The sequence below is a fragment of the Eretmochelys imbricata genome, chromosome 14 (assembly GCF_965152235.1).
Source record: "Eretmochelys imbricata isolate rEreImb1 chromosome 14, rEreImb1.hap1, whole genome shotgun sequence".
Classification (NCBI taxonomy): Eukaryota; Metazoa; Chordata; order Testudines; family Cheloniidae; genus Eretmochelys; species Eretmochelys imbricata.
The window spans coordinates 7,205,419-7,231,200 of record NC_135585.1 but is presented as its reverse complement, the minus strand read 5'-3'; the positions used below and the strand labels follow the sequence as shown (position 1 = coordinate 7,231,200).

Below are 25,782 nucleotides of genomic sequence, written 5' to 3'. Positions count from 1 at the left end.
TATGTTGAGAAAAATAATCCTTGTGGTTTAAAACCTATGGCTGAACATTTTGAATGTAATGTTCTCTTTTAAAACAGCTTTTCCCCCACCCAAAGAATCAATAGAAAAACAACAAGCTGTTCCTCACTCTGTCCTCTGCTAGAGCATCTGAAACCATTTAGCACAGAATCAGTCAAAGTTTCCAGCATATTGTAAACATTCCTTTAGCTATAGTGAACATGCTGACATAACCCTCACTCTAGGGGGCACAATGTAAAGTATGAGCAGAGGACAGAAAATATGTGGTAACCTTATTTAACAGTCTTAGCTTAAAAGAAAAAAAAGTCCTATTAACTATTTGTAGCTGGTCATTTTCTCTCCCATATCTTCCAGTGGCCTGTTAGTACCAGTGAATTTTGTATTCAAAGGAAAACTCTAGTATGACACTTTTTTCAGAAGATGTGCATTTTTCATCTTTTGTCCATATATAACACAACAGCATGATTACAAAATATGGCACATCAAATTTGTGAAATGACAGTAGTGACTACAAGAGTGAAGCATAAGAAGCATTGTATGTCACTTGAAGCCTAAAATTAAAATATTGCCTTATAATGTGTGGGGTCTGAATTTGTCGTGGTGTTATAACAGTCGGATAGCAATGAAAACCAGTCTAATGAAAGTATCCAGTTTCCTTAATTTATATATTTATAGTTTTTGAACTTCTTCCAATTTCTTCCTCCCACCTCTTGGTCAAATAATACACTAGGAGTAGTGTACTTTGAAAGACATTTTGCAACATCACAAACTGAAAATATTTAGCCGGGTTCTGCAGCTCGTACTCCCCCTGGGACAGATCCTCAGCTGGTGTAAATTGTCCTAGCGCCATTGATATGAATGGAGGTAGGATAATTTTATACCAGCTGAGGATCTGTCCCATGGAGTTAACCATGTGAAAACTCACCATGAACAAATGTGGCAGTGTCTGGGGAATTCAAAGGGATTCACCTTTTATGATATATTGTTTAATATATATATTTTTTAATATAATTTTCCCAAATACACTGTCCCATTAAGGTTTCTAACATCACGCTGTTTACAAGTGCACAGATTATGTATTTTATACCATTACATGACTGGAATTTGGGATGATGATATAAATTGTGCTGGGTTTTAAAAGTTGCTGATTTAAGCATGAAAGTAGTCTATTGACATGAGTGGGGCTACTCATGTGCTTGCGGTTAGGCATGTGCTTAAATAACTTGCTGAATTGAGGCTATGATATCCAAAGGCAAGAGATGAAAAGGAACCAGTCCTTGCATTCCAGTGATTTAAGACAGTGTCATTGGTGCCTTTCTTTTCTCTATCTACACTTTATGTCATCCACTAATACGAATTCAACTACCGTCTCAAATGCCTGTGATTCTCAGACCTCCCTCTCTGCTCCAGACCTGTCTCCTGTCCAAACTGAAAACACAGCCTGGCTCTCTGACATCTTGTTGTGAATGTCCATCTGTCAGATCTAGCTCAATATGGCTAAAAGCTCTTAATCTTGCCCCCAACTCAGCCCTCCCCGCAGTCTCCTTTCTTGATCACCTATGGACAGCATTCCCATCCTGCCTGTCACTCAGCTGTAACCTGGGCATCAGCTTCAACTTGGACCTCTCTCTAGGTCCTCACATTCAACCTATGATTAAATCTTGCAGATTCTTTTGGCATAACATCTGAGTAATATGGCATTTCCTATCCATCTGAATAGCTAACTCTCTCATCCAGGCTCTCATCATCTTGTCTCTCAATTACTGTAACCACCGTGTGTCTGGACTTGACAAATGCAATTTTGCTCTGTTCATATCGATGCAGAATGCTGCTGCAAATACCATTTGCCTAGCCTGTAGCCTTGACCATTTACTAGCTCCCTTTTCTCTGTTTCTCAAATATAAGCTTCTTGAGTTCACTTTCAAGGCCTTCATGGTCTATCCTCGCTCTCCCTTTTATCTCTTTCACTATCGAGATGTTGATTCCCGCCTCCAGTCAGCCCATGATGCCAGCCTCTCTTGCTTACTTGTTAAATTTTCAAACAACCACCTTTGTGCTTTTTTCCATGCTGCCCCTAATACTTGGGAGTAGCTCCATGTAAAAATCTGCTCAGCTTCCTCAGTACTCCTCTTCAAAAGATTTATTAAAACTCTCCTTTGCTGTGATGCCTACAAAAATCTTGACAACGCTTAGGCTGCTGGTGTGTTGAGTAGGGATGTAAAAGGTTAACTGGTGAACAATATTCTTACTGGTTAACCCTCTTTAACAGTTAACTCCAGGCTGACCCCAGCAGCCCTGTGCTGGCTGGCTCGCCAACACCTGCGGCCCTGCGGTTGCCGGTACGGGCCCAGCTACACTGCCCCACCACCCTGCCAGAGCAGTGCCTCCCAGCAGGATCGGTCCCAGCCGCTTAACAGTTTAAATGACATATTTTTAATCATCTGAACGGTTAACTTTTAATGGTATTTACATCCCTAGTGCTGAGACCGCTGCTTATCATACTGATAATATTCACTCATTGTTACCTTTTACTCCCCTGTCTGTTGGTATCTATCTGCTGTCCCTTTTCTTATACTTAGATTGTAAACTCTTTGGGGCAGGGACTGTGTTTATGTTCTGTGTTTGTATAGCCTTCCTGCACAATGACTGCCCCTTGGACCATGGCTATGTCTTCTAGGTACTGTGGTAATACAAATAATAATAGTAGTAATTATATTTAATTATGATCTCCTTAATTAATCTACAAGGCATTTCTGCTGAACATAACTAAATTGTATTTCTGTTCTTTCTCATAACTGTGTTTCTACACATATGAAATATTTATTCTAAATACATTAATGGCTTTATGTAGAGGTTTAGTTTAATATCACCTCATGATTTATGTAAAACAAGTACATGCAGTTTATGAAAAAAGCATTTAAAATAATTGTATTCTAAATATCATTCATTTGTCACAGCATACTTGAAAGAATGCAGACTAGCTTTTTGATGTTAACATCCCAAATTATGCAAACTGTAAACATTTTATACGTGGGATTCATGCTTTTCTCAGCTAGACAAGCCCATATATACTTAAAATCAGAATAAAAAAATAAGATTGTCTACTTCACATTTTTATTTTATTTCTCTTCAAGTTAGAATACAAGTTAGAATGCTTTCTAGCAGCTTCAAAATATTAAAGTGCCCAGGGACAGGACAGGGATGATGTTTTGAAGTCAATAAATATTTCAGCTTCACATTTCAGCCTTTCTTCTTCATTCCTTTGATCCGGCTTTGGTTTAGTTATCATTCCGCTTGAATGACTTCACACTGTCTGTCTTTCTCTCCACACCAAAAAGAAGTGGTTCTGCATATATTCCACATGTTTGAGCTTTGTCATTGTAAAAGATAGCCATAGTTTCCTTATTGTTTGCTGGTAATAACTGCCTCTAAAAGAAGATATTTGACCACATATAAGATGCAAGCTTTTTAAACCTAATGTATAATTTATATAAAAAGCTATTATTTCATTATTACAGTTTATTAAATGTAATAAAGCATGAAAAGTAAAATTGTATTTTTGTGTTTCAGAGAATTCTTCATAAAAATGAAGAATTATTTTTTTACAATAAACAGTACAGAATGTTAACCCCCTCAATTCTAAAGGCATATGATATCCTAAGTATTTATTATTTTATGCAGCTGAAAAGTCTGCATCTTTAAAGTCTGAATTAAAGAGAAGCTGGTCTATAAAGTTACCATCATTAAGAGATCTTTATTTTCCAACAGTTATTCCACCCCTACAATCTGAAATACTGGTTGGTCCTTGATCCTGCAGTTGGATACATGTTGGGGAACTCCTGCACTTACATGGATCTCCATTAATATTAATGGGATTCCATGAGGGCAAAAGGGTATTCCCATGCAGATCAGATGGCCGGATTAGGGCCTTACTTTCTATTTTTCGTTTAGAAAAATACGATAAAATATCAGCTATCTGTGGTAGATGGTGATACATGTGAATCTTCTAATGGTTATTTTGTGCATATATTGTTTATAGACAAGAAAATATTTACAGCAGATTATGGAATATCTTCTACCATGAACTTCTATGTTTTTCTTTTGGATAATTTCAAAATTTTTGAGCAGGGTAAATTTTGAATTTGGGATTTTACAGCTACTTAACATTCTGTGCTTTATGATCTCTGTTACATCTTCATGTTTGACTCTGATCTTGCATTCTTCCAAGTGGGCTTTACCAGCTTTATTAGCTGATTGTAAAGAATAAAACAAAACTACGGCCTGATCCTTGTTCCATTGACATCAGTGGGAGTTTTGCCAGTGGCTTTAATGGGAACAGTCTCATGCCCTGAATCACTGAAATGGTGTAAATCTTTCCTTTGGCGATCCAAGTGTTGGGTCCTTTTCATCTCTCCTTTGGGCATTATCACCCTGATTTAGCTAAGTACTAAACACATGCCTAATTTATCAAAACATTGTATCCATCTTTAAAACACAGACACTTCTTGGGTGAAATGTAGCCATTTAATATTGCCCGAGAAAAAGAAACAGTACAGAATTCTATGTATAATTCAGCATGATGTGGGGAGGGGGAGCAGGAATTTTAGGTGGAGACCCTGTAAAACTCTGCTGGGACATCGGTTCAGTACTCACAGGGGAAGGAGTGAAACAATCACACACCATTTCATCCCCAGCGTTGGCAGTCACATAAAGATTGCTGGCCTGGGCATAATTGGGTCCCAGTCCAGTACCAGTGGCCCTTCTGGAACCCTTGGGGTTTTCCACCAGCTTCCAGGTCATCCCCACATCCACCATAATCTGCCTTTTTTTGGATAAGCATCATAAAAATCTGCTCCAGAGTCACCAGCTACCTTCCCCTCGTACTAGAACCAAGCAAGAAGTTCTCTTTTGAGATCTTGCCTTGGAGGAATTAGTGGCTCAGGCACAGGTACGAGAGCATTGCCAGATCAGTCGCCAGCTCAAGTCTCGTACGAAAAAGGACAGGGAGGCTAGGCTAAGGTTCAGGTTGATGGAAGCCGCATTCAGACCAGAGTTGGAGCCACGTTAGTCGGACATGGCACTGGTGTGGAGTGCTTCTGTCAACAGGTCTCTTGGCACTGTTCCCATTCACTAGCGCCGAGGAAGAAGCACTGTCCCCTATTTTATATCCTCAGTCCATGTGCCTGGAAAACACCAGGACATGTCTGGGCTAGTGGACTTTGCTGATTCAGAGAGTTGAGCAATCTCCCATTGTGTGATGCTTGCGCAGACCTTTTACAGCATTGTAAATCCCTTGATTACAACTCCCCTGCTGATTAATGGTTGTTTAACACCCTCCTGGGAGTGGGTTACCTCCTTTGTTGTCACTGGAGAACTAGCAATGGAGGCTAACGTACAACATATTATAATCAGTAATTATCATACAGAAAAGTCTCAACTTCATATTCACTAACAATATACGTATTTTGACAGAACAATGGGTTTCAGCAGATCATGACTTTTTGTATGATATCTAACATGGCATGCTTTGTATGAGAGAGATAATTATATGACGGGGTGAATATGGGGCTTCCAGGGTGCTGCTTTGAGGTGCAAAGTGCCACACACATTAATCAAGCAATTTACTTACCAACTTTCTTTCCAAAGCCTCATACACATAAAGACAAAGAAAAGATCCGTTCTCTGGTCATTAGAAGAGCTTTGGCTTTTTATCTGTATCAGACTAAGACATTTAGGTCAGCGTTGCAGCTGTTCAGTGCGATTGCAGACAGAATGAAGGGCAATCCTGCGTCCTCCCAAAGAATCTATTCTTGGATTTTCTATTCTTAGATTTCATGCTACCACTTGACTAACATGACTCCCCTGAAGAGGGTATTAGCCTATTCAACCAGGTCTCATGACATTTTTGTAGGCTTTCACACTCACGTGCCCATCTCTGACATCTGCAAGGCGGCAACTTGGTCAACAGTCCCCACTTTTGCCTCACACTAGGCCATCTCCGCTGAATCTAGAGACAATGCCAGATTTGGGGGTGTGGTCCTCTAGTTCCTGTTCAGGTAGACTCTGAGCCTTCCTCCAGAACGAACTGCTTGTCAGTCACCTACAGTGGAATGGATCTGTGCAATCACTCGAAGAAGAAGAAATGGTTGCTAATCTTTCTGTAACGATTTTTCATAAGATGTGTTACACATGTCCATTCTGTGACCCACCCTCGTTCCCCTTTCTACCGGAGTCTATCCAGTAAGAAGGAACTGAGGGGGTTGGGGTAGCTCCTCTCTACACCTGTGCCCAGTGGTGAGAGGCAGCAGGGGGCACTTGGACAGTCCTGAAAGGTACCACTGGGGAAAAAATCTCTGACATCTGTGTCACGGAGTGACAGCGATGCTCTGGAACTGCTCCCCATGAAGCCAGTCAGGACTCTGGGGAAGTCTCCTTTCTGTGAGCAGCCTGTTTTCAGGACACACTGCTCACACAGCTTCCACCTTCCTGGGTCTGACCTTGGAACATTCAGCATCCTCTGCCCCTCCATGCGCTTCCCACAGCGAGTCCGCTCATGCGGGGCACCTGGGGAAGCCAGAGGGTCCTGCACCCCAACTTCGCAGTCAGACGTGACTCTCAGCCAGCCAGTAAAACAGGTTTATTAGACGACAGGAACATGGTCTAAAACAGAGCTTGCAGGTGCAGAGAACAGGACCCCTCAGCTGGGTCCATTTTGGGGGGCAGTGAGCCAGACAACCACGTCTGCACTTCACTCCATGTCCCGGCCAGCCCCAAACTGAAACTCCCTCCAGCCCCTCCTCCTCTGGGCTTTGTCCCTTTCCCGGGCCATGAGGTCACCTGATTCCTTAGTTCTCCAACCCTTTAGCTCTCACCTCGCAGGGGGGAGGGGCCCAGGCCATCAGTTGCCAGGAAACAGGGTGTCGGCCATTCTCTGTGTCCAGACCCCTGCACACACCTGCCCTCTAGGGCTCTGCAATGATCATACACCCTTACCCCACCCCCTAGATACTTAAGAACTGCCATGGGGAAACTGAGGCACCCCCACACTATTCAGAGGAAACATTAAGAACAGTCCCACTTTGTCACAATCTGTGCATTGGATGTGTGCACACCTACAGTGGAATGGACACGTGCAGCACATTATCAAAGAACAAAGGTTAGTAGCTATTCCTGACCCAGGAGGTGGACCAAGGTGACTGTTTAACAGCTCTGAACCAATGGCACTGTGGCACTGGATAGACAATAAAGAATGGATCCCGTTGAAGCTATAGAAGGCATTTAAAGTCAATTCTCGTTACCCACTTTCATACTTAACTAGATACAACACCTTAGGAAATATGCCTGGAAATGTCAGTGACCACAAACATAGCAATATTGGCACTCATTCCAAAAACTGGCACCCTTTAAATAAACTAGAAGATATACAGTAAAATGATGAACTGGTTTAAACAAGTGACTCAGGATGGAAGCTAATATTTTTAACAATAAAAATATCAACCTGCCTACAATATCTTGCATTCAATAGTGCTTTTCATTTTAAAAGATCCCAAAACACTTCAAAATTTTAACTATGTACATGGAACTATATTCTCCGGGGAATATGAAAGCATTGGTTTAACAGTGTACAGCAATGCAATTTAGGACAGAAGGTGAGCAAGAATAGAGTTTCAAACAAATACTGCACCTGAGTCTAACTACTCAAGTTAGAATTTGAACAGGACATTGGAGTTACTAGCTAGAGTGTATAGAATACTTGTCTGCTGGGGAGCAAGTATGTAGTAAGCAGTGGGTGGACTTGTATTTGGTAATTTCATATGTTTCAATATTTTATGCCGTAAATACCAGAGCTGATAATATCACACAGTAAGGCTTTTAACTTCTGCCTTTTGAAGAAAGTACAGATTAAATTTGAGAATGGCACCGTGGAGAGTATGTATTTAGAAGAACCATTATCTTGCACAGTTTTTTTGCTGTCTGAGATCATAAGTGATGTTTTGGGAATTCAGGTATGCTTTAAGACTTTAGTGACTGCATTTGTAAGTTTGTAATTAAGTGTAAATCTCCATATTAAATGCCTGCATAGTCTATTGAGACTTGCAAAGGAGACTTGAGTTCTATTGGATGGCCTTTGCTGCAGCAGAAACTTACAATGTTAAGGAATAAGTTCTTGAAACTAGGATATTCTGCTCTTTTAATTACTTATTTTATTATTATTTGAGTCGTTGATTTCTTCGTAATCTTATGCACAACTAAAATACCTTTGTTTTTACAAACGGAAGAAAATGGATGCAATTAAATTTTAAAGCTCTTTCTACAGCTGTACCCTCCATAAACCCACAATCATGCATACCCTGATACCTGACAGTGGGACTCATAAAGGTTTTCTCCATTGTCAAGGAAGCGTTATCCAGTTGTTTTTAAAAAAGAGAGAAGGTTTTTTTTAGCTAATTGTTATCTGTGTGATATTGGGCAAGTTACTTAACCTCTGTGCTTTTTCATTTTCCCTATCTGTAAAATGGGGATAATGGTATCTATTTCACAGAAGAGTCGTGATGTTTTTAAATGTTTGTACTCAGTCCTTGAGAATTTACATGTTTAAAAAAAAAATCAGGAAATTCTTACTTAAGTTCTCACTATTCTCCCACAGAGGGCCACAGTCACTTTAACATTGACCTTGCATTCATTGACAGGATACGTCATTATATATCTACTAGTAGCTGAAAATCTGTGCTGTCACACTGGTGTAAAGTCAAGTGATTAAAAAAAAATGTTTGAGAACTTAAAAATTGCATGGTAACAAACTGTGAAGCCCAGTGATGAATGAACCTGATGATATTCCAAGCAAAAGGACCTGTCAACCATGCTTGTAGCAGTTTCTGTTGCTTCCCACTGACGCAACATTCTAGGCTTCAGAGTGCTGTTGGGAGTTTATAGTGAGTGTTGTGTGTGGTGTTGTGTGGGTGGTTATTTTGATTTGTGTGTGGATTGTGTTGTGTGGGGAGAGTTGTGTAGATGGTGAATGAGAGGTGTGTGTGCTGTGCTTATGTGTTTGGGGTAATTGTGAATGCTGGTTGCAGTGTTGTGATGATTTGTATCTGGGAGATTGTGCTGGGAGATTTGTGTTGATTTGTGAGGGCGGCAGTTGGCAAAATAGTCCACCCATTTGTGCAGTCTCCCTCATACATCCAGTTAAATTGTTATATGCAAATTTGGGGGGGGGGTAGCTCAGTGGTTTGAGCATTGGCCTGCTAACCCCAGGGTTGTGAGTTCAATCCTTGAGGGGGCCATTTAGGGAACTGGGGCAAAAATTGGGGATTGGTCCTACTTTCAGCAGGGCGTTGGACTAGATGACCTCCTGAGGTCCCTTCCAACCCTGATATTCTATGAATTAGCTGTAGAATAAGGATAGAGAAAGTCTCTCTGGGGGCACTTCTTTCAGGTTACAGGCCTACTTCTGCACCTCTCTGAGTAGAGCCCCTTGGTTCATCTCAGTTTTAGACTGTATCAACAGGTGACAAAACCTCATGTTTACCACCTGTATTTACTTACAGCAGATCCAGCTGGTTTTCCCCCCTGCGATGGAATCCTCTCCAGGACCTGTGACCCAGGCTGGTAACAGCAGTGGCAGAAAACAGCTTGTTGAAAATAAATTATGATTTATCCATCCATAGGAACATCACAAGTAGAGAGAAAAGGGTTAAAAGTAAAAAGAATCTACATGCCTCTTAACCTTATCCTTTCCTTGCCCATTTAGGCAGGTTCCACTTTTCCCAGTCACCCCTGCTGAGTCTGAGGTTCAGCCTGCATCTCTGCAGACCCGCTCTCTGTTAGAGGCTCTCTCTGAATTCACAGGCTGTCTTTTAACCATTTCAGAGTTCCCAGAACCTGGTCCATAGTGGTTTGTGAATTTCTCCAGAGGGGATCAGAGATAATTTTCCAACCTTGGATTTCCTATATTGTCCATTTGAGCACAAGGCAATTAGAGTTGTCTAGAGTCATTAGCTTTGTTTGCAGGAACGAAGTTAACTGACTTCATACTTAACAAGCAAACCATCAAACATCAAACCCACAGATTATATAAATATAACATTCATAAAAATTAATATAGCTATCACCCATGTTCTTCGAATGTATGTCATAGGAAGAGATAGGTAGATACATGTATAAATGACATGTGTTATGCCACCACAGGTTTAGCAGATGTGGACTTTGTATATGGGTTGAGTGTTTTAGGTGAGAGAGAGAAATAGGATTCATTTTTAAAATCTACTTCTCCTTACAAATGTACTTAAGCTTTATATCGAATGGATTTGAACAAGTGGGGCAGTCAGTGTTTGCACACAGTGCTTGCAGTCCATGGTTTTCATTATCTCATTAGACAGTTGTAAATCGACCTCCTTTCAGCACAGCCAAATTTTTCTCTGTGCAAGTAACCATATTGCTCTGTGTTTATGGTGTTCATCTCACACCCAATATACTCTTCAAAAATAGCTTTGCATGTTTTTTTCTGGCTGCTTGGCCACTCAGAGGTAGAGTGGTGAGGGAAAGTGGAGAATTCCCCCCTAGATCTGCTGCTCATGGCCACCTAAATAAGAACGGCCATACTGGGTCAGACCAAAGGTCCATCTAGTCCAGTATCCTGTCTGCCAACAGTGGCCAATGCCAGGTACTTCAGAGGGAATGAACAGAAGCTAATATATGGTTCAACGTAAAATGGGTAACTGCATGAGAAGACTTATTACATACGGGGTGCTTCTGTTAAGTACCCAATTAAGTGCACATTGTTTGCATAATGCTTATTACATAACAAAGAGACTTCTTCTAAAGAGGGCTCTTAAATATCTGCCACAAAAGCCAAATTTGTATTTGCCCGATGCTGTTACAGCTCAGTGAGAGCCTAGGCAGAGTTAAGGTGGTTAAGAAACCGCTTGGGAACTTTAACTGAGAAGTTCCTTTTGTTTTGAGGGGAGTGCTGTATTTGAACTCGAGGCAATTTTTCCCCTCTCCGTCTAGCTGAGCTGTTTTTCTGCACCTGGATGGCACTGAAGTGTGTGACATAGTAGTTGAACAATAGGTTTTAGGCAGTTCCTCCCCCCCCCCCCCCCCGGCCATTTTAGACCACACTGCACAAGACAAAAGGATGGGGGTGATAGAGGAGATCTTTCTAGATCGTTGATACTGGGGTAAGATAACTCAAACTGGAAACAGTAGGTTTTATAGTGGTGGTATCCCAGAGCTGTTTAAGTTGCATTATTTGTTAATACATATAGGGGGAAAAACAAGAAAATTTGAAACAAAAAGGCATTAAGTTTCCAAAAGTATTTGAGATATGTTAGAAACCAAATATATATTAAATGCAATCTTTTTTATACACTTTTAATGAATGAACTATTGAATATTTACTACCCATCTGAAATTCTCTTTATTCTTCTGGTAGGAAAGACATTTTAAATCATGAGGACAATTGCATTGAAAAGAATAACAAATTCATAGGTCTGGAAGGAATCTTGAGCGGTCATCTAATCCAGTTCTTTATGATGATTCAGGGCCAAGTATACCTAGACCATCCCAGATAGGTATTCATCTAATCTAGAGGTTCTCAAACTGGTCTGTGGACCACCAGTGGTCCATAAGCTCCATTTAAAGGTGGTCCGCAGATAGTTCCTTCTAAGGTGTGCACCTGGGCGGTCGCACATGAGAGAATGAGGGGCCATCCACCTAATTAGTGAATCTGCACAGGCATGGCTCCATTAATTAGGTGCCTTGACCCTGGAGAAGACACACGTGAAAAGTGAGATGGTGGCCTTGCGGGGAATAGGAGGTAGGTGGGAGGGGACAGTGGGGTGAGAAGAGGGGGTGGGGGGAATTTGGGATGTGCAGGGCTGCGGCGACCAGAGAAAGAGGCGACTTTCCCCAGCTCCAGGGCTGCAGCTGCCGGGGACAGACGGCTCTCCTTCCCAGCCTCAGCTCTGTGGCTGCTGTCGTGGGGAGATACCCCCCTCCTTCTCAGCCCCAGTTCAGGGGCTGCTGCAGTGGGGGAAAGAGGGAGATACCTCCCCCCTCCTTCCCAGCTCCAGCTCAGGGGCTGCTGCGGCGGGGGAGAGAGGGCACATCGATCACATTAGAAAGGTAAGACTGCTGATATGAAAATATGAGTTGTGTGCTTTTATTTGTAGAACAAAAAAAATAAATTATTATTAAGGGTGTTTTAATATAGTGCTTTTATCCAAAGTTAGCTTTACAATAGTTAGCTACCGGTACAAACAACATTTGGAAAGATCATTAAGTGGTCTGCCGAGACCCTCGGCAATTTTCAAGTGGTCCATGAAGAAAAGGTTTGAGAACCACTGGTCTCATTTGTTCTTTAAAATCTCTAATGATAGGAATTCCACAACCTCCCTTGGAAGCCTGTTCCAGTACTTAGCTATCCTTATAGTTAGGAAGTTTTTCTTAATACGTAACCTAAATCTCCCTTGCTTCAGTGCAACTCCACAATGATACCTGGGCATTATAAATTACATTGTTTTCTTTTCTTGTGACCATTTTTAAATTTTTTTTTTCTTTTTAACTACCCTGGGATTGTAAAGCTGTTACGGCTTGCGGTCAGCATGCCACTCTCAGAAACTAATAATGATGAAATGTTCCTGTCATTATCCATATTGTAGCTGGTGTGACTATCAGTAACTAAGGGCTAGATTGTGGCCCTAAGCAAACGGATGGCTCCTAAGCCCTCACCTTCCAGGAACAGCCCTAGGAGGCACTGTGACTCAGGTGTCATACTTCTGACTATCTGCTCCAATGACAGTGAGTGGGAATCTCCATTTAGTCCTCACTCAGCTGCTCCAGGGATAGTGTAAATGGGTGAATAGCCTTGCCTACACCTAGTGGCATGAACCTAAAGTCATGATATCGCACACTGGGAAAGAAATTGGGTTCTTAATCCACTCTTATGCCCTTAAACAGGCACATAATCCAAGTCAGAATCTGATCCCAAAATTAACATAATGGGCATTATTCTAGCTTCCATAGAAAAAGCTTTCAGTGATTTCAGTAGTTGCCAAATGCCTAGGTTAGCCAAATACATCAATTTTAAATGGCAGGAATACTTAGCAGAAGGTAGACTATGCTAATGTGTTCCTTTTAAAAATTCTTTTTCTTTATTTTTAAGGAAGTTGAATTGGCTGGCACATGACAAATCTCAGGATTGTAAATGAAGCCATCTATGTTAATGCTGTCTTCACAAATATTTTTGGCATAGAAAGCACGGAAAGGGAGAGCAATTTTGCCTTACTGTGGCATGTTTCATGCTGAATTTTAGTACATACACCTTGCTCATAAACTGGATATTTCAGACTCTTGTCTTCTGTGCCCGTGCCATTAGGCTGCAGGAAAACGTACTCTTCTGTAAAATAAATCTTTGTCAAAGTGATTACTTCATCTCCTTTTATAGGTTTCACCAAACTTTATAAGCATTAGGCCGCTGAGTCCCTATAAGTGGGTTTCCACAGCTGCCAGAAATATAAGAGGACTTGGCAAAGAACTTACATAGTCATGAATCTGACTGACTGGTATCATTTTAACAAGAAAACATTAAGGACTATTATGACCTACAAATTTTCAATATTACCGAAAACCCCTAGAAATTACAGATTGTGTGTGTGCTGAGCAGTGGGGGTAGGGAATAAAATTAATCACCCAGGAATGTTTTGTAAGTGTTTATACATATATAAGTGTGTGTGTGTGTGAGAGAGAGAGAGAGAGAGAATTTTGAAATGTCATAATGAATGGAAGACTTGTGCTTGGTGGGTTCTTTATGCTGGGAATGGCTGGTTTATAGATTGGCTTATCTTCCCTACCCTAGGTTACCATTCTGCCAGTGTTGCCTTTATTTATTTATTTATTTATTTATTTATTTATTTATTTTATTGTGGTAGGCATCCAAAGGCCCTTGGGAACCTTACTCACAATAATACTGGTTCATACTACATCTGAGAGAGCCTCTCGGGGTTATTCTATCTCATGTAAATCACTGGACCACCCCTGTTTTCCATTGATATGATTTGTAATACTGTAATAGCTTACTGCATTTGATTATCTTCTCCAGGAAGATATTCTAGAAGCCGAGGGAAATGATTATGATGAAGCAGTAAGGAAAAGTAAATAAAAACATTTTATACTCCATTTATAAATACACTTCACAGTGCTTCTTTCTCAAATTGCCATCCTAGTCTTCATAGTCAACTTTAACTGTGATAATTTGTGCTTGTGTAAGACTGCTAATTCTGTTGCCTTACCCTTTATACACTGACACAAGGGGAATTTGCTGCTTTTTTATAAATAAATTGGGGCCAAAGAGTAAATTCACCCTTTTTTTTTTTTTTTATATTCATGCCAGCTCAGCTTTAGGGGATTTGAGTGATGTAAGTGTATTGTACTGGGCCCCACAACTAGTACAACAGAAAAAATAATCTTCAAAGTGAATATTTTAGTGCTTCATGCAAGGCACACTGCTCAATGTCTGGGGGAAAAAATAAAGCTGCTCTTACATTTGTGAACCACAGTCCATTGTTGTACATGTTTTCTAAGCTCCAGTATAAATCTTAAATGCATAACAAGTAGACAGTACTGACGCCCACACCCTTGAAAAAAATGAAGTCTTATTCCTGATTATAATGAGCATGTTGTATCAGTTCATGGGATTAAATCCTTGAAGGAAAGGAAGGTGCGTACATAAAATCAGATTTCTAAAGGTTAAGTAGAGTTCATTGCATTTATTTCATAATATTTCACTATGAAACTCTAGTCTTCAAGAAAGTGGATGCATGAAAACCAATTAGGAAGTTCTTTAATAGCATAAAGACTGACACCCAGGGCCAGCTCCAGGTACCAGCGAAGGAAGCAGGTGCCTGGGGCGGCCAATAGAAAGGGGCAACACTCCATCAGTTATTGGGGCAGCATGTCCAGGTCTTCAGCGTCAATTCGGTGGCGGGTCCTTAATTCCCTCCCTTCCACTTCGGCAGCAGCTCAATCGGGGTTGTCTCCCCTCACCACTGTCACCCCCCTCCTGCCACTTGGGATGGCAAAAAATCTGGAGCTGGCCCTGCTGACACCTCCTTTTAAATTTAACTTTATCACGTTATTGGCTAGACAATTAATTCCATTGTCTCTTGTCAATTATCAGTGGGGATATGTTTGGATAGGCTGCATGTTTGAGTTTACTTTTTATCTGGAATTGATGCTAAGGCTTCAGATGGACAGGAAGAGTAAATTGTCTCCCAGGATTGAGTTACCTAGGGTAGGGGCCTTGGGGAGGATTACAAAGACATTGAGATTCCCCTCGCCATGTTTCCTCTAAATTAGTTCTCCTGAGCAGCACCTTACTGGTGGCATTCTGCTAGGATCTCTCCAGTTTGTCTGCTTTTGTTGCCTCACTTTAAAGAGGTTCTACAGCATACAGGGACCCAGCGGAAAATTAATTCAACCTATGCTGCATTAATTTTCTTGTAGAATCCCAATGGGGCTGGAAGAGGGGGGAATGATACATGTTCTTCTTATCTCTGCTTTGAACCTTCTCCTTCCCCAATTTCTACATGCAGCTGCCCCCTGTCAGTGCATGGATTTCAGGGGGATGATTGGGTCTAGATATGAAGGTAAAGTATCTGGCTCAGTGCATGACTCAACTGTCATGTGATAGTGCAGGAGGATTCTTGGCAATTGAGCTATACTCAGTACATAAGTTCTGAGAAATTTGCCTGTTTTTTTGTATTTGTAAACTGTATCAAATATCATTAAACCCATAGCTCCTGACTATCATATGGTATGATACAAATTAAAACCTAGAAGTTCCCTCTGCACATTGAATCTACAGAGAGATAAAACCATATATTGGTTTTGTGCCACTTACCTGTGTGTAATCTTTTAAAAGGGAGAATGGTTTAGTAGTTCAAGCATAGAACTAGGAGTCAGGAGTTCTGAGGTCTGTTCCTGGCTCAGTCACTGTCTTGCTGTGTCATTGGACGAGTTGCCTAACCTTGCTGTGCCTCAGGTTTCCTATCAGAAAAATGGTGCTCCCTGCCTTCCTCACAGCAATATTTTGAGAGTAATCCAGTAATGTTTGTAAAGTGTTTTGAGAATCTTGGGTGGAAGCTACCATAGAATTGCCAAATGTTATGAATCATCATTATTATTTTTCTGCTTAAAGTGTGAAACATGACAAAACAAAGGAAATGCCATTAAGTATATATCACTCCAAAGAACTTTGGCTTAATGAAACATGAGAAAAGTGTGCTAGTGTAAAAGAATACGGGGAGACCTACATTGTTCAGACAAGATCATAGGGAATGCAAAGGCGGTTGAGCCAACTTAATATGTACATAGTTTTAAAAGTAACCAAGAAGCAATATTTAATTTTCATAGGTTAAATTAAGGGACTGTTACAGAAATAAAACAATGTTTTATATAAAGAAAAAACAGCTGGTACTGCTTGTTTGTGAAAAGAACAAGCTACTGGTATGTAAGTGGGTTGGAAATGTGGTGCATTAAATTCATGTAGAGGATTGCATCTTTACGCAGTCCATAAAAGGAAACTAGAAAATGAAATGTTTTGGCATTGAGCATAAAGAATGTTTGCCTAAGGGTTATATATTACCAGCTAACAATATTACGGCGAGAGCATGAAAAGGCTAAGGTGGTTGACAAAGAAAAATGGCAGAACTGTTTTCACCAGGATATTTCCAATGTATTTTGTGAGAAAATCCAACTAAACATCATAATTAAAATTAGCATGTGTGTCTTTTTGTTGTCCCCAGTTCCTTTTTTACATGGATGGGGGAAAAATAGGTATGCTCTATATTAGAGAATTCCCAGTCTCCTTACGTCTGAGTTCTCTTACGGTGGTACAGGTCAGCAGAAATGTAGGGTATTTTTTCAAATATATTTTTGTGTTACATCACCATTTAGTTTTCTGTGTGTATTTAGCCATAATCTACAAAAGTTATTTGATCTTTTTGAGGATAGAATCCTCTTCTGGTCCTCCAACTTGCGAAGATTTAGGATGCTTTCTTTGTCAAAGTGTGTTATGAAAGCAGTAGAAGCGGATGTGAATGCAACAACTTCCAGCATATCAGAATTGGCAGTTCCCAGACCTTTATTAAAAGATTCCTTGTTGGTATATAGTGAGCTCAGTGCTGGCAGGGTGATGGGTTAGATAACTTAGTTGGTCTTTTCCATTTCTAACATGTCTGATTTTAATTGCAATCATTTGAGTCAAGAAATGGGATATTCACCATAAGGGGCTATCCCTGTGTATAAAATGAAAATGTCAACCAGAACCACTATTAGATCCAGGCCTTGTTTTAACTATTTTTCTGTTGCCATTTATGCCACCATGCTATGCCTATGTATGCTAAAAGGTGTTTCTATGATCTAGCCTTTGATATTTAAAATGTAGTATCCTTAAACATTTCCGATTAACTTATTTTTCTTCCTTTTAAAAGTTTGCATCAAAATTAATTAGGACAGTGATATGTCAGTACAGTGGCAGATGCATATGATTTTTTGCTTATATACATATATTTACATATGTATATCTTGATAGTTTTGTTACATCTTGATAATTTGTAAATATTTTAAAAACAACAATGCAAATATGTGTACAGACTCCTAACAATAGTAATTCATTCTTTGATATATTAAGATATAGTGCCTTGGGATAATAAGACTTGGAAATTTAACTCCTGTCACTTCTGTAAAGGCTGAATGGGTATCATAGTATTGATGTATCCGATGAAGTGAGCTGTAGCTGAAAGCTTATGCTCAAATAAATTTGTTTGTCTCTAAGGTGCCAAAAGTCCTCCTTTTCTTTTTGTGAATACAGACTAACATGGCTGCTACTCTGAAACATAGTATTAAGGGTTTTCACTAGATTTGACTATGCAGGTACCATGTGCCTCATGTTCTCGATACTAACATTTTATGCCAGGCAGTTGAATAATCCTGTGTCTCCCTTGGCAGAGATGTACAGGGGACATGATCGTGATCAGTTAATGGAACAATATAGTCTTACTGTAAAGCATTTTTTTCATTTAAATATCAGTGGAAGATACATTATAGTTATTGAAGGAAAGATTAAAGAAAGAGTTTATATGTGGCACAATAAAGCTGTATTATTTAAGCTGTCATGACTTAGTTGAGGGCTTTGAAGGTGGTGTTGCTTTCATGATATCCGTACTATGTACAGGCTTGCTAAATCCAATAAGAGAAAGTGAAAAATAATTCTAGACTTCTTACCCAGGTTACTGTTCTGTTCTTCAAAGTATTACTGAGGAAAGTTTGGCATAAGCTGGGACAGGAAATTGAAACCTGAATACTATTTTAAACTGATAGGGTTAAAGGCCTTTCTTTTACACCAGCACACTTGTTCTTTTATTTGATACTTGAACTCTGAAAATTTTCTGCGACTTTCTAGGGAGAAGGAGGAGCAGCTGACTCGGGTGACAGAGGTACAGAAGCTGCAGGCCCAGCAGGCAGATGCTGCCCTGGAGGAGTTTAAGCGGCAGGTGGAGTTGAACTCAGAAAAAGTCTATGCTGAAATGAAACAGCAGGTGAGAAGGTCACAATGCCAGCCTTTCTGAAACTCTCTGTCTCAGTAGGGTAGCATATTCTGATCTTATAATGCCAGAAACATGTTTCACTTGATAGTGCTACATCAAAATCTTTCACAATGTAGTGACTTTGCTAGCAAGTCAGAGGGGGCTGTTAGCAGTTGATTCATCTTTATAAGAAAGCCAGGATTGTCATTGTTACATGGCTGTCTACAGTTGTATTACTGATTAGAGCTTTTCCAGGATTCAGAGTAAAATGTGTTAGTTTATATACTTTTATGGAACAAAGTCTATACTTTCCCACTTTTTCAACTTTGTCTCTCTGGCTATTCTTTTAGGGACATGTCATTCTCCTATTAATGGGAATTTTGCAATGGTTTCAATAAGAACAGACCCAGGCTCATTCTGATGGTGGTCACTGATGAGCAGATGACAACAAAAGCGTTTTTCCCCACTTGAAAATTACTATTAATGATAATTTATTTACATACTACTTAGTGTGCTAGTCATTTTACAGAACAAACTAGATTAATGTATTAGCCCGAAGGAGCTAGGAGGAACAGTAGAGTGGGAAGGGATGAGAAATAAAGAGAGACACAGGTACATGGAGTGGCCTACTAATGTCATAAAAATGCTTATGGTATCTCAGTCTAGTGAGTTGATCTGATCCATTCTGCCTTGCAACTTGCCTCTTTAATGGGAAAATCCAGTTGTTTCTTATTACAGGATGATGTAGCATGAGACTTAGAATGGATTTAAGGGGCAACTGGTGGTAAAGCATCCTGGTGAACACTTCTATAAAATAGAGATTGTTTCAGTTCTGAGGCTTTCCTCTTGCATTGGAGAGCAATAGAAATAGTGGAAGATGTGGTCTTGTTGCAGTTGCCACTTCTAAATATTTCCCTAAAATTTCAAAGTCACTGTCCTACATTTTTCTCTAATCTGAATCTCTCCTTTAGTTCCTCCAAGATTACTTAAATAAATAAATTTTTACTTCTGCTCCAAGTGAGAAATGTATTTTAATTCTTATTGAACATATGGTTTCATTGAGCCAGAAATTTACTTGTTTTCAAGAAAAAGTTTTCCCAAAATAATCCTGAAAATATATTCATCATGAAGACATTTGACAAGTTTTTTTTAATTTCCTTTAAAAAAAAAAAAAAGAAACAAAAAATTGAAATGCTCCAGGAAATTTAAAAATACATTTTACTGAATTCCGTAAAATTGCCATGTATTTTTTTCATTTTCTATGTGCTGAATACCATTCCATTTGTATGTTAAATACAGAAAGAGAAAATGTATTTAAGATAACCAAACTGGTCTTTCTTTCGGCTTCATTCACTGATGCCTCCTCAGTCCAGGTTCATGATACCTTCAGCTTCATTCAAAGTATTGGGTGGGCAGAGATGCAAAACCTGAAGTGTCCCTTGCCTTTGTCTGCCAGAAGCTGGGAATGGGTGACAGGGGATGGATCACTTGATGATTACCTGTTCTGTTCATTCCCTCTGAAGCGCCTGGAACTGGCTACTGTGAAGATAGGATAGTGGGCTGATAGACCATTGGTCTGACCCAGTATGGCAGTTTTTATATTCTTATTGAATTGTAGTGAGAGACTGCCTTATGACAAACAGTGGTTTCTGTGATCTTACTGAATGGAACTGGTGGATAGTGCTCAACAATTGACTGTTTTTGTTCTTAAACAGATATCATGGTGTAAAACAACGGTAGAGAAAGAAATATAGAAGCTATCTAAGACAGTAAAATATTTGTGATTTATTTTAATTCACCAAAGAGAGAAAATGTTAATGGCCAAATTGTCAGAGGAGCTTTCTGACTGGTGCTGCAAAATCCTATATTCATGTAGGCAAATAGTCTCACCCGCATGCATTTACCCTCTATTTTCTGCAGTTGCTAGTTTTAAAATGAGTAGTTTAGGATGCCTCATTGAAAATTTGACTATATATCCTCTTCACTATAGCAGGCTGCCCTAGTTGTTGTCGTCATTGTGATCTTCTCTTTCTTTATTATTTGTATTATGGTTTCGCCCAGAGAGCTGAAACAGAATTGGGGCTCTCTGTATTAGCAGTTGAATAAATACATAGGAAAACCCTGCCTTGTTCTGGGGAGTTTACAGTTTGGGGCATGCAGATAATGGCTTCTGCTCAGTATTGAACTGATTTTTACTGACAAAGAAAGAATGACTCAAAGATCAAATCCTTTTAATTCCCTGCCTTAGATAACTGCATTTGACGTATAACTTAGGAAGTGTCACTAGTCTAGTGCTAGCTACTGCTGTTTCGCTGTAATAATGCTGTCAGTGTAGACCTATTTTGGAGGAAGTTCTCCTCACCTGAGACACACTCACAACAAGATGGAACTTTGGGGACAGAGAGAGAGAAAAAATGGAAGAATTCCCTGTGTCTGGTACATAAAACCACCACCACCTACAGCATTATCCACCTGATATGTAAGACATTAGCAAGGTTGTTAAATGACATAATGATGAGAGAAATCCATCACAAGTGAGGAACTGCAGAACAAATGCTTACACTACATTCTTTATTTGGCTTATCGGCGTGCTTGGTTATTACAGGAGTTCCAGTGCAGTATGAGATGTAATTTACTATGTGCTGTTGTACTTAGGCCTGGGAAAATGAATTAAGCAATAGCCATAATTTTTAATCTCCATGATCTTATTGGTTTGTATCAGAGTCTTTGTTTAATTTTTGTGTGTTTTGCATACTGACTTGGATTGTTGTTTCCCTCATCGGGGTATTATATTGTAGTTTCATAGACACTCAACACGCTAAGGTTAAGCAATGAAAAACTGTAATAGTGAAACACTGTGTAAAATGATACGCTAATTTAAAGAAATTTGTTCATAGCTGAGAATTTCTTTTTTTAACATAAGAACAGCAACACTGGGTCAGATCAAAGGTCCATCTCGCCCAGTATCCTGTCTTCCGACAGTGGCCAATGCCAGGTGCCCCAGAGGGAATGAATAGAGCAGGTAATCATGAAGTGATCCATCCTCTGTCACCCATTCCAAGCTTCTGGTAAATGGAGACTAGGGACACCATCCCTGCCCATCCTGGCTAATAGCCATTGATGGACCTATCCTTCATGAATTTATCTAGTTCTTTTTTGAACTAGATAGGCAGTAAAACTTCACATTTTTATTGTTTGAACTGACCAACTGTTAAACATTTTGTCTGTATGAATATTTCAGATATTATTCATTTAAGGCAGAATTCTGAGTAGTTTTACAGCATGAGTAAGTAGTCTGTGACTTCTGTAAGTAGTAAGGTACTATTCAACATGAATAAGAGCATCAGAATATGGTCCTTAATGTTAAAAATTAAATGTATTGAGGCAAATTCTCCACTCAATTAAACCAGTGTAAATCTGGACTGACTCCATTGAACCTCAACTATAGGAACCATTTGGGGCCAGTAGGGTGGGCAAAGGGGGAGGTTGTGCTACCCACCTTTTACTCCCATTGATTTTGTGAGAGCTGTAGGTTATCAACACCTATGGATATCAGGCACACAATGAACAAATAGGTACATTTAGAGCTGATAAGTATTACCTTACGTGGAGGTAGTCTATTGATTGTTGATGTCTATTATAAAATTTTAGTATTATGCAAATTATTTGATATGTGAGAGCTGTGCTGTGCTTGTCTGAGTAAATGTTTATGTAGTGGTTTAGGAGAAGATTTTTGACAAAGGAATTTTTGTTGTGTGTAGAACTTACACTGTTGATAATATAATAGGAATTCCATTAATGTATGGTCTAACCTTACTTTGCTCACAGTACAACAGAAATACGTCTGCATCTGGACATCATTTATTAACACTCAATCCACATGATTGTTGTGGTAAAACTTGACGTTTTTGGGAGAATCAGCATTTTGGCAACTCTTTGATTCAAGCAAATTTCCAGCCATCTAACTAGCTCCCCCCACCTCCCCAAATGGTGCCCATTTGCTTTTGAAATGCTTAATTAGGCACAGTAGAATGTCTGTTTATTTCTTGTACTTTATTGGTAAGAATTAGATTGATAATACAGTTTTGCCTTGAAATACCTTGACAATTTCTGGTTTAACGCTGACATTTTCAATGTGCTTTTTTTTAATTGATGATTGTGAAAAAAAAATCCTTAACACAAGTGCCCATTTACCATTGGTGATTTGTCTGTGAAGGATTGAAATGAATTGAAGTGAAAGCAGCAAAGTATATGGGCATATTTCAAAGGATCATGATATTACTTAGAAAGTAGTCTCTAATAGCAGAAAAAAATTAGAGTATTTTTGAGAGTTTTGGTGGAGCGTATTAAATGGACGTTGCATCTACTAAGAATGATCTTCTTTGGATTTACTGTTTAATGAGAGCCTCGTGCCAAGCTTTTTGTGACCATATAGAGGAGTAGAAGCAAGTAAGAGTCCCCCTTTCCCTTGCATGGCCACTTAAGATCTGCCTGAATTGCAGCTCTGGCACTAGGGGGGAGAACAAAGGGCTGTGTGCCAAATGCTTCCCTTCAGAGCAGAGAGGGAACGGACAATAGATGGAGCAATGATTTTTCCTGTGCAAGCTCCAGCCAGTGGATCTGACTGGCCACTTGGAGAGGATTATGGTGCACCCCACAAAAGGGTGTCACAAATTACTCTCCAGTCTCTTGGGTACATGTACACAGCCTGCTGCAAGCCTGGCAGTGAGCCTCCCAGCCCAGGTCAACAGACTTGGCTTGCGGGGTTTGAGCTACCTCTTTAAAAATAACTATGTAGATGGCACTTTGAAGTTGCATCTTGGGCTAGAACTTGGGCTTTGAAGACTACCCCCTTCCGTAGGCTTCAGAGCTTGAGCACAAGCCTCCAGCATGGTTTACACAGCTATTTGTAGTGCGGTAGTGTGATCCTGAGTTTGTCAACCCTGGCTGGGAGGCTTGCTGCTGCTGTCTGGTCACTCTGAAACACAATGCCACCACTTACTCTGAGGTGCTCAAGTAGCACAGTCTACCCCTGGGTTTCTAACATAGCTCTGTGGGATTAATTATACCAAATTTACACAAGTTGACTAATTCCTTTACTTTCAGTGGGGCTCCTTTCAGAATAAGGTACTGTACTACCCAGTGTGACAAGTGTGGCAGAATTGGGCCCTATATGTTCATCCTATAAACCTGGAAAACTCAGATGTCAATTGAACAATCCTTCTTGACAGAGAAAATCAGTTTATTAAGCATGTAGCACAATTTTCTGTATAACAAGTATTTCAAGGCTATTTTTTTTTCAGCTAAGACATGTCAAACCATGTTGTAAATGTTGATAGCATGTGGCAGTCATGCCTTCTAAACTTCTAAGTTATCAAGCAGTTCAGAATATAGGGACTGTTTTTGAGAGGTACTGAACTCTTCAAACTCTCATTGACTTCAGTGAGGCTTGCAGGTTATGAACCTCTTGGGATCAAGTTCATAAAGAGCAAATGATAATGTAAGACGTAGGAAACTATGCTGCAGTGACTAAGTTTCAAGTAGTACTTCAGAGAAACAATACTGAAGCTCTCTTTTCACCCGTCCTTTCTCATTTCCCTTCCACACATGCACCCAATTCTCAAATAAGCTACATACGTTCTTCCAAAGACAAAGTGATATAATATTGGAGCAAATGCTATTGCTTTCTCCTAGTTGGATAGAGCATAGAATGACCTACCGACATCATAAAATGGAATCTGTAGTAACTATAGCAACACTGGATTCTGAAAATAGTTACTGTAAATATTAAACTTCTGAAATCCTCTTTTCATTATAATGTTAATTAAGGAAGTAACAAATGGAGTGGGGTCTGGTATTATCAGTTAGTATAATTGATATTTGGTTTATTTATTCATGTAATTTATGACTTTGTGAAATTACTTGCAATCTGCTTCTTATTTTTCAATAAGCTCATGGTTATTAAGTCATCTGATGTCCATTAGATGGGTGACTGAAACAATTTCAACTTTAAACTCAGTTTTGTTTTTTCCTGATCTAGGTGGCTGTCCTGTGACAAAACTTCATTTATTGGTGTTTATGTGGGTATAAATATAACTGATATTTTCATACATGCTTCTTCAAGTGTTAGCCAATTGATTTTAATAGCATACATTGCATGCTACAACAAAGACAAAGGGAGAAAAATCAGACTGGTTTATAGAAGTCTAGATTAAAAGCACTGTATACACATCACTCACAAAAGAAAAGTATTTACAAAGCCAAATAGTAACTGCCAAAAAATGAATAAACAGAATTTGTGACAATATTTTGGCTCTAGTATTTGTTGGGATTGGCAAATGAGAATCAAAAAACCTCATTGCACTTGTGGCCAATATGCATGCTCTGTGCTAGAGATTAAATAACAGAAACATATTGTTTTATTTGTAGAGTTTATCTAATATATTACTTTATTTGTATATACTTTCTGTGTCAATTTTTATAACCTTTTCATATTAAAAAGATGATTCTGTTAATATTTTGGACTTTATTTTGCTTTAGTTTTTCATTTTTGTAAAGTTTAGTTGGGGAAAACTAAGGGGCCTCCCTTTCTTTGATGTGTGAGATGGGGAAATAATGGGCTACAAGGATGGGTCTAAACTGGATTGGGAGGAGAGAGAAGGTGGTGATAGCAACCGAGGTTCCTTTTTTAAGGGCTTACTCGGGGGACATGGAAGAGAGGCCTTGCTGTTTGTGCTCCACCTGCAGCCTAGTGACCTCTGTTCACCCTCAGTGCTGCAGTTTGTCCCCTTCCTATATCTGGGAAAACAATTCCTGGCCATGCATCTTTCTCTTTACTTGAGATAACTTTTAATTAAAATGGCTTCCCAATTGTTTGTGATCACTTTCCTCCTCCTTATCTGGCTTAGAAGTGGGATTTGAGCCCAGTGACAAATACATCTATGGGCACTCTTTTAGGCCAAATAGGAATTTTAGCTTGGGGTACAGAAATTCATTGTTGTTTTTCTTCTGGTATAGCTGATGGACTTGCAGCAGAAAGTGGATTCCTGATAGCTATATTCCCCTTCTCTCTTCTGCCCCCTTTAGGGAGGTACTGCTACTTAGGTTAGGAACTAGATCTAAAAGGAATTGGTGGGTAAGAAGTGCGGTATCGTATTGTATGTACATAAACCTT

At 39.6% G+C, this 25,782-nt stretch overlaps 1 protein-coding gene across 5 annotated transcripts in view; it reads left to right on the top strand.

The window, feature by feature from the left end:
• Positions 1-25,782, top strand: part of CEP112 (centrosomal protein 112) — a 301,926-nt gene that overhangs the window by 131,521 nt on the left and 144,623 nt on the right. For all 5 annotated transcript variants that reach the window (XM_077833092.1, XM_077833093.1, XM_077833094.1 and 2 more), the window contains one exon: positions 18,485-18,620. In XM_077833092.1, coding sequence (XP_077689218.1) covers positions 18,485-18,620 — 136 coding nt within the window. The remainder of the gene's footprint in view (positions 1-18,484; positions 18,621-25,782) is intronic.